We start from the raw sequence: 9,423 nt of genomic DNA, 5'->3' as shown, positions 1-9,423 counted from the left end.
AATCGAAATACCCTTTGTTGATGGCCGCGTATTCCTCGAACGCGTCCATCTCAGCTTCGGTTGGAGAACGAGATCCTGCGCGTGGTTCCACTCTGTGTTGGTGCAATATTGGGTTATACAGCTTAATTCTCACATTTCGTTAGACCAGTGGTGAAAATGCGAGCTTGTAATTCTTCGAATCCAAAGGCTTTCACTTGTGCTTAACAGCAGTGCTCCCCAACCATTTTATAGCCGCGGACAGGGCAACGTTTGATAATTTTACGGCGCCTCGATGAGGGGGGGGGGCGTCAATTGTTTATATTGTTACGGTGGCTTCGACCACTTCTCGCCGGTGAGACGGTGAGCCGCGCAGAATAATTTCCAATTTTACTTCATCACGTCGTCCTCCGACGAATCGAAATACCCTTTGTTGATGGCCGCGTATTCTTCGAACTCGATCTTCTCAGCTTCGGTTGGAGAACGAAATCCTGCGCGGGTTCCACTCTGTGTTGGTGCAATATTGCATTGTACAGCTTAATTCTCACGTTTCGCTGGACCAGTGGTGATAATAAGATCTTGCAATTCTTCGAATCCAAAAGCTTTCACTTGTGCTTTACAGCAGTGATCCCCAAAATTTTATAATCGCGAACCGGTCAACGTTTGAAGTAGGATATATAGGCGGGTTCTGTGACACTTCCCAATTCAGGCGGTTCTGAGGAACTTTCCAATTCACGGGAGAGCGGTACCGCATTGCACAAGCATTACGTCATCTAGGCCAAGGACAAAGCTGTTAGGCACCGCCCCCTTCTTTCTGACGTCATCTAGGCCAAGGACAAAGCTGTTAGGCACCGCCCCCTTCTTTCTGACGTCATCTAGGCCAAGGACAAAGCTGTTAGGCACCGCCCCCTTCTTTCTGACGTCATCTAGGCCAAGGACAGAGCTGCTGAGTCATCACTTAATGGTATTGCACAAGCATTACGTCATCTAGGCCAAGGACAATGCTGAGTCATCACTTAATGGTATTGCACAAGCATTACGTCATCTAGGCCAAGGACAAAGCTGTTAGGCACCGCCCCCTTCTTTCTGACGTCATCTAGGCCAAGGACAAAGCTGTTAGGCACCGCCCCCTTCTTTCTGACGTCATCTAGGCCAAGGACAGAGCTGCTGAGTCATCACTTAATGGTATTGCACAAGCATTACGTCATCTAGGCCAAGGACAATGCTGAGTCATCACTTAATGGTATTGCACAAGCATTACGTCATCTAGGCCAAGGACAATGCTGAGTCATCACTTAATGGTATTGCACAAGCATTACGTCATCTAGGCCAAGTTCAAAGCTGTTAGGCACCGCCCCCTTCTTTCTGACGTCATCTAGGCCAAGGACAGAGCTGCTGAGTCATCACTTAAGGGGTGGTACCGCAGAGCGGTATTGCGCAAGCATATATTACATCATATTTTATTGCATCATATTTTTTCGCGGGGAGGGGGGACAATCCCTATGAAAGATGATACTCCTTTGGTATTGCACAAACATTACGTCATCTAGGCCAAGGACAAAGCTGTTAGGCACCGCCCCCTTCTTTCTTACGTCATCTAGGCCAAGGACAAAGCTGTTAGGCACCGCCCCCTTCTTTCTTACGTCATCTAGACATCACCCTTATCTCTAAGGGTAGCAATGAATAAATAGGACACGATGGAATGTGAATTGTAGTCTTTGCAAACGTTCCGTCGTTGCAAGCGTTTGCCGTGACAAAAAAGTTATTTTGATATTTATAATTAAAAAACGGGGCAAACGTTACATTGCAAAGTGCAATTATATTTTGTGAATTGGAAATTTAGCTAATCAAAGTTGAAAGGAATATTTTTGTCGACAACTGTGCGGTAGCAAGATGATTGTAACATGGAAAAAAATGTTGAGATGTTTGACAAGCATGTCAATGCTGGTGAAAACTATGGACGAGTATCACGAATGGCATCGCTCGTACATCAAGTCTCTGCAGTGCTGCATCAATTATCTATCCAGTGCAAAGGATGAATTGTCGGGGAGCATGAAATCTAGTTTAACATCAACTATGTGTCGTATGAAAACTTTAAACGTTTCATTGCACAAACGTATTTCCTCGCCGCACACTGGTAGAGGTTTATATGATCGCGGCGGTGCGAGAGCCTCGACGCTCCGTTGGGAAAATGTCGAGTCGGCATTTAAAAGTCGCATATCGACTGGCATCGTTATCAACGTGGAACATATCGATCCTAAACAATTTTTACAACATGCGAAACGAATGGTTACAGGGCGCGTTACAGAATTTTTAAACGTACATTCATCGCTGAAAGCTAGCGTGACGTTGGAGGCAGAATTCATGCAACACACCAACGAGGTTTCCGTGAAAAGTTTCGGCACGCGAAACGTTGCATTGTTTCGGACAAGCAATCTACGACAGTGGTATCAGAGAGACGTTGTGCCAACGATTTTGACATCGTTGGAAGAGTTTCAAGAGCGAGACAGCGGGTGGGCACTGTCGAAGATACTGCATTTGATTGTGAACTTTAGCAAATACCAGCCATTGCAAGCCGGCTGCACCACTGAAACCTACTTGCCTCGAACGATTCAGCTGAAAAAAGCGGTCGTGAATGTGAATAACAAGGATGAGGCATGCTTTTTTTGGGCGGTCGTGGTTGGTCTCTATCCGGCCAAGACAACAACAAATCCATTGCGTTTATCATCATATCCACACTACAAAACAGTGCTTCAAACCGAAGGTTTTCAATCGCCTATGCTGTTCAAAGACATTCGAAAATTTGAACGAAAAAACGATGTTTCCATAAACGTGTTCGAATGGGTGCGCAAGAAATGTGTAACACTTCATTTGACTGAGAAGAAACGGAGAAGACATGTCAATTTGCTGTTTATCCAGAATGCTGCAAAGACGCACGGCCATTTCGCATGTATACGAAATTTGTCAAGATTGGTTTCATCACAGCTTAGCAAGAAGAAAAATCATAAACATATTTGTGATCGGTAAGTTGCACGTTTTTTTTGTTTTTTAAATTCTTTGAAGCAAGAAAAGTTTTCTTCCCACAGGTGCCTACAATATTTCCCTACGCCAGAGAGATTAAACATTCATACGATCGACTGTGAACGAATGAATGATTGTGCTCTGACGCTTCCAACGAGCGAAGATAAGTGGTTACACTTTAAAAATTTTGTAAACAAAGAACAGGCACCATTCATTATCTATGCTGACTTGGAGTGTCTGCTACTGCCTGAGGAACAGGAGGGAGAAGACCGTGCAGCACGCGTACAATATCAACAACACCACGCGTTTAGTATAGGATACTATATACATTGTCGCTACGATGAATCGCTGTGCGAGTATCAGGTTTATCGTGATAAAGCGGGATGCGCTGCATGGTTTGCAAACAGGTTGTACGAGCTGAGTCAGAAATTACAGCCGCTATTTGATAAAACGGTGCCAATGAATTCACTAACTGAAGCAGAAGAATTAAATTTTCGTACAGCCACACATTGTCATGTCTGCGAGAAAACGTTTGAGGAAAACGATATACGAGTGCGTGATCATTGTCATTTCACGGGCGCGTATCGTGGTCCAGCTCATAACGAATGCAATTTAAGCTATCAATCTTCGTACGTGATACCAGTAGTTTTCCATAATTTATCAGGCTACGATGCACATTTCATTATAAAAGAATTAGCAAATTCGTTTGAGGGACGGATAGACGTATTACCATTAACGAAAGAGAAGTATATCTCATTCACGAAAAACGTTTCCATCGGGAGACAGCCGGGTGAAGAACGAAAGTATGTAAAGTTCTTGAAATTTCGCTTCATCGACTCATTCAAGTTCTTGAACTCAAGTCTGGACAAGCTGTCATCGTATTTGGACAAAAATAAATTACGCATCGTACGAGGTGAATTTACACATCTTTCTAACGATGATTTCAACCTGTTGACCAGAAAAGGCGTGTTTCCATACGACTATCTGGCATCGTACGATAAATTAAATGATACATGTTTACCGCCGCGCGAAGCATTTTACAATCGGTTAAATGGTAGCGAGATATCCGACGTCGATTACCTTCATGCAAATACTGTTTGGTCGCGTTTCACCATACAAACGCTAGGAGAGTACAGTGATTTATATCTAAAATTGGATGTATTGTTGTTGGCAGATGTTTTCGAAAATTTTCGTGATGACTGTCTCGAGAATTATAAGCTTGATCCAGCACATTATTTCACGCTCCCCGGTTTCGCATGGGACGTGATGTTGAAAATGACGAAGATTGAATTGGAGTTGTTCACCGACGTCGATATGCTTTTGTTCGTGGAGCGAGGAATACGTGGTGGATTGAGCCAATGTTCTCACAGATATGCATATGCAAACAACAAATATTTGTCTACGCACGATTCGAGTAAACCATCCACCTACTTAATGTATTTTGACGTGAATAATTTGTATGGTTGGGCCATGTCGCAACCTCTACCGCACAGAGACTTTCGATGGGTGGAGGATATTGATAATTTCAACGTTGAATCCATTCCAATCGATAGCCCTGTAGGATACATTTTGGAGGTTGATTTAGAGTATCCACGCGAAATTCACGATGCTCACGCAGATCTTCCATTTTGTCCAAGTCACGATGCAGCAACCAGCTCGAGTCAAAGAAAGTTGCTAGCAACACTTCGCAATAAGGAGCGATACGTTATACATTATCGATACCTCCAGCAAAGTTTAAAACATAATCTGAAATTGAAGAAAATTCATCGAATTCTAGAGTTTCAACAGTCACGATGGTTGCATGAATATATCGACTTGAATACAAAATTACGCACCAACGCAACCAACGATTTTTCAAAGAATTTGTTCAAATTAATGAACAATGCTGTGTTTGGAAAAACGATGGAGAACGTTCGAAATCATGCGATCGTGAAATTACTTTCTCGATGGAATGGTAGACACGGAGTTGAACGATTGATAGCTAGACCAAATTTTCACAGTTATACAGTGTTTTCTAAAGACTTCGTCGCAATTCAGATGAAAAAGCTGCTCGTTAAATTTTACAAGCCCATCTACGTAGGCATGTCCATATTGGATATATCAAAATTTCATTTATACACTTTTCATTACGAGTACATGTATCCAAAATTCCAGCAAAATTGTAAGATTTTATACACGGACACGGATAGTCTGATATATGAAATCACTTGCGATGACGCGTACGAGACGCTGCTGAAACGTGATATCCATCGATATGACACCAGTAATTATACAGTGAACAACGTTTACGGTGTTCCGATTGCAAACAAGAAACAGCTCGGATTGATGAAGGATGAGAATGGCGGTAAAATCATGACAGAGTTCGTAGGACTTCGTTCGAAAATGTATGCGATTCGCGTGCATGATGATTGCGAAACCAAAAAGATCAAAGGCATTAGGACAAACGTTACCGCTCGAGATATAAGTTTCGAAGACTATGTCGAATGTCTTAATAATCATACCGAAAAGAGTGTTAGCAGTAATTGTATAGCGTCTGTACGACATCAGGTGTATTCGATGTCGGAAATAAAATTAGCATTGAGCCCGTACGACGATAAGCGATATATTTGTAATAATTTGATCAATACTCTTCCTTGGGGGCATTACAGTATCGATTGAGAAATTTTATCTATAAAAAGAAAAAAAGTATGGAGACGCATCCTATGAAAACATTATATTCTATGCGCTTCAGATTGGGAAGTAGGAGGATTGTTTTGTAAATAAAAAAAAATACATCTTAATTCAAAATGCTTTTTATTATAAAAAAAATTTTATTACATTAAGTAGGATTGAGTAGTAGATTGAGAAGTATGAGGGATTGTTTTTAAATAACTCATAATTAAAAAAAAAATGATTTTTATTATAAAAAATTTTTTACATTTTTGAAATTTTTAAAACATTACTTCAAAATATTGACTGGGTTGAGGGATTCCTTTTTTTATGATACAAATTATTGCTCATTGATGTCCTGAAAAGAAAAAAAGTTTTTTAATATTAATCATTTTTTTTTTTTATTAATAAATATAAAAATTATTTTTAAGTGTTAATTATTAATAAATATAAAAATTGGTAACTTACGCACCATATCTAATGGAATATCAATTGTGGCAAACGCGTCCCATTCATCAGCACTATGCCTCACGGCATACTGCCATCCCCTGATGAACGCTGTTCGCTCCTCCTCCGTGTTGAAAATCTGTAATAATATTTATTAATTAAAATATCTTTAATAAAATATTATTTATTTCTTTATACTTACCATCAACTCCAAATACCCACTGAGGGAAACTTCAGCCTCAATAATTAGGTATAACATCTTGAAATGTGCTTGGACATTGCCAACACCCATTGTTTTATACAAGTACCCCCTCCGGAAAAGATGCAATGAAATCTCGTGAGATTAGAAAAGACGTTTCGTTGCAGTAGATAATGAAATCTGAACTCGCGAAATTCAATCAGTGCTAATCGAGAGAACTGATGTGACCAGATGTTTTGGCCTGGTAACTCCAAACCGTTAAAGAACGCCACTACTACAGCTTGCTAGATTAGAAAAGTCTCATAGAGGAAAGACAAAATTCCTCAGACTTTACAAGTCAACATCAACCGCGAAAGGATGCTGTTACAGATTATAAAACGCTCCTCTTACAATGATATGGATAAGAACCGTAAAACATCTGGGGCACAATTCCACATGCGGCAAAAAGATAAGGGGGAAACTCTATACCACTCTGAAAAAAAAAGTGAAGTAGAAATTCTCTCGGTGATGTAGGATTGTGTTCAGATGTTTCCCCAGCTTGACAACTCAGCATCAGCAGCGAAATAATGCTGTTACAGATTATGAAACGCACCTCTTGCAATGATATGAATAAGAATCATGAAGCACGTTCGAGGGTACAATCCTACATGCGGTAAAAAGATAAGGGGGAAACTCTATACCACTCTGAAAAAGTGGAGTAGAAACTCTCTCGAGGGGTGGTACAGCGCTATTGCAAGGATGAGGATTGTTTTTAAATAAAAAATCATTCACATAATTTTTTATTTGATAAAGTATATATTTTTTGTACAAGCGTTTTTTAAGTAATTTTTTGAACAATGTTCGTTAGTGGATTGTATTCCATGATACGGTCATGTATTATTAAGCAGTAGGCTGTTGTCGATGGGGGGACGTCCGTTCGACATTCAAATTCAATTCGCACGTCAACCGTAGCATTTTTTAACACTTCGTTTTGTCGAGAACAATCGAGAACGACGAGTGGACCGTATTGCAAGAAATCCGTGACATCGAGTAGCGCTTCACCGTTTCCATAGTATGATTCTTGGAATTTTGCATACATGTCATAGAGCAACGCGTATTTACCTTTCTCGAAATCGATATTTAGATCATCGTATGGATAGGTTTCCGAGTTCAAGTAAAGTCGAATATTTGTCAATGCACAATGATCGAATCGTGTAGCCGTTTTCATTAAGTTGTTCTTTCGATTGGTTTGCAAAGCGAATATCACGTATCGCGGTTTTTCCATTTGTAGAGCCGTTTTTATCGCCCATGTATGCTTCGTAGTTGTGTGTAGTAGAGGATATTCGTACAGATCCCACGATCGAAAGGTCATGTCGATTGGTCTGTCGCTGTCTAAAATCTGTAGCATGGACAGCTTATGTACTTCATCCAATGTGACGTGAGGCATTCGCCATTGAATTTTGTATAGATTCAGAATAGGTTTCGCGTTGTTGGAAGGACTGTACAACGCATTCGCGTCGGTACGCGAGCGAATCAAAATTAATTCGTGCCGAGCATTTATCACGATGCGTTTGTAGTCTTCGCAGAAGCCTAATAAAACACTCATAGGTACGCAAAAGTTGAAATATATTGCAGCCGTGGCCGTTGCAGTCTGCTTCTGTCCATCATCACCATACAGCCAACCAGCGTTGGACAATGCGCTGCTTCTCGTTCTAGACAGACTCACATAATTCTTCAAAGTTGTCGTCGCGCCAGGATTTCTGGACCGATCAATTTCCACTCCATTCAATTCATAGCGTATTTCCTCAAACATAAACGCAACAGTATTGTTCTCGAGAGTTACCGTATCGATGTGGGATTCTCCTTCAACCGGTAATTCGAGTTTTCCTGGTAAACTAAGTTTTCCCTCAACGTATAGGAAGCTTTTACATGGGAGCGTGTATAGGTCTTGTTGTTGAATGGGTATCCTTATCTCATCGCTGTTTTCAAACGTTGTGTTAGCATACGGATTGTATGTGTGCAGCTCAATCTTCGTTATGCGATTGTCGAAGATTGGCGCTTCGGAGATGTTCAAAATGTCATCAAACATGATCTTTCACTTTTTAACAATAAAGCCCAAAGATTGTAGATACTTTGCGTTTTTCACAGTTAATTTCTTACGAATCGTCAACCTTTTTTCTGCGGTTAGTTTCTTGCTGTTGTTACCGATGCTGTTGTTCAATGTATGGAATACCGTATTATGAATTAGCATTGCTTCGTCGCGCGTGTAGTCGCACCGTGATTTCTTCACCTCGAAAATCAATCAAACGTCCGGATTGATCAACTATGCGAATGGTTAAATCGTCAATTACTCGTGCAACGATTGGAAGGTAAATGACTCGCGCAGGCGTTTCCGACAATTTATATCCTGGTGGTACCTGAGGCGCGAACTCATGTATCGTGTGAACGAGTTTACCATTGTCGTACGATCCGGTGGTTATGTTACATTCCACTCGTACGATATTCACGCTGATGATATTCACTGGTGTGTTCGATGTATGCCACACGTTTGGTGGTAAAACATGATCTATGGAAAATCCTAGGATGGATCCCACGTTGCCAGGCTTTGCAAAGTTTATTTGATAGTTGCTTTTAATTTCACTTTTCATGGTGTTGTTGTTCGCCCGTAAGACCAGCGGATATTCTGAGGCGGCAGTCTCATCGACATTTTTTGGAGGATATCGCACGCATATTTCACGCCTCAAGTACGCGTTGATTGCATCCAATTCGTATGAACCGTCGGGGATGATGATCTCATCTTTTTCACCGAAGTAGAATCTATTGTTTCCAATGTTGGCGCTGATGTTCGGTATCGTATAATAAGTTTGCAAATCGAGCAATCCCAGCTCATATTCGCCATTGCTCAGATCTATGGGGGGAAAGTACTTTGATGATAGTATGCTGCTTCTTCCCGACAATGTAAACGTAAATGACTTTTTCGCATACATCGTGTAGAGAGACTCTTTCCAGGGTCTTTTATTCTCGGAGAAATTTCGCACACAATTGACCACACACGCTTTCGTCGTAGTTTTGAAAACGTTCGTGGTTATATAAGATCGCCACGTTCGCGCCGAAATAGTGAATCAACTCAATCGGCGGTTGAAGATTTCCAA

At 41.0% G+C, this 9,423-nt stretch overlaps 3 protein-coding genes across 3 annotated transcripts; 2 read left to right on the top strand and 1 right to left on the bottom strand.

Moving 5' to 3' along the window:
• The first annotated feature begins 1,505 nt into the window (after positions 1 to 1,505).
• On the top strand, positions 1,506 to 3,072 carry LOC143220020 (uncharacterized). The gene has a single exon (XM_076445779.1). The coding sequence runs from the start codon at positions 1,870 to 1,872 to the stop codon at positions 3,001 to 3,003; it is 1,134 nt and encodes a 377-aa protein (XP_076301894.1). The 5' UTR covers positions 1,506 to 1,869; the 3' UTR covers positions 3,004 to 3,072.
• Positions 3,009 to 5,735, top strand: LOC143220019 (uncharacterized). The gene has a single exon (XM_076445778.1). The coding sequence runs from the start codon at positions 3,124 to 3,126 to the stop codon at positions 5,653 to 5,655; it is 2,532 nt and encodes an 843-aa protein (XP_076301893.1). The 5' UTR covers positions 3,009 to 3,123; the 3' UTR covers positions 5,656 to 5,735.
• An 815-nt stretch (positions 5,736 to 6,550) lies between these two features.
• LOC143220021 (uncharacterized) lies at positions 6,551 to 8,522 on the bottom strand. The gene is made up of 4 exons (XM_076445781.1): positions 8,404 to 8,522; positions 7,836 to 8,250; positions 7,394 to 7,670; positions 6,551 to 6,576 (listed from the first exon to the last, which is right to left on the bottom strand). The coding sequence occupies exons 1-4, from the start codon at positions 8,520 to 8,522 to the stop codon at positions 6,551 to 6,553; spliced, it is 837 nt and encodes a 278-aa protein (XP_076301896.1).
• Positions 8,523 to 9,423: the final 901 nt, after the last annotated feature.

Source organism: Lasioglossum baleicum, unplaced genomic scaffold, assembly GCF_051020765.1.
Source record: "Lasioglossum baleicum unplaced genomic scaffold, iyLasBale1 scaffold0140, whole genome shotgun sequence".
Lineage (NCBI taxonomy): Eukaryota > Metazoa > Arthropoda > Insecta > Hymenoptera > Halictidae > Lasioglossum > Lasioglossum baleicum.
This window is presented reverse-complemented; position numbering and strand designations above follow the sequence as displayed.

Bases quoted from the DNA above. Each gene is read 5' to 3' on its own strand.
- LOC143220020 (XM_076445779.1), top strand. From the start codon at position 1,870: ATGATTGTAACATGGAAAAAAATGTTGAGATGTTTGACAAGCATGTCA.
- LOC143220019 (XM_076445778.1), top strand. From the start codon at position 3,124: ATGAATGATTGTGCTCTGACGCTTCCAACGAGCGAAGATAAGTGGTTA.
- LOC143220021 (XM_076445781.1), bottom strand. From the start codon at position 8,522: ATGCTAATTCATAATACGGTATTCCATACATTGAACAACAGCATCGGT. The intron at 7,671-7,835 runs GTGATAAATGCT...TCCATGCTACAG, and splicing joins GCGAAGACTACAAACGCATC to ATTTTAGACAGCGACAGACC. The intron at 6,577-7,393 runs GTAAATACGCGT...TTTCTAATCTAG, and splicing joins AAATATCGATTTCGAGAAAG to CAAGCTGTAGTAGTGGCGTT.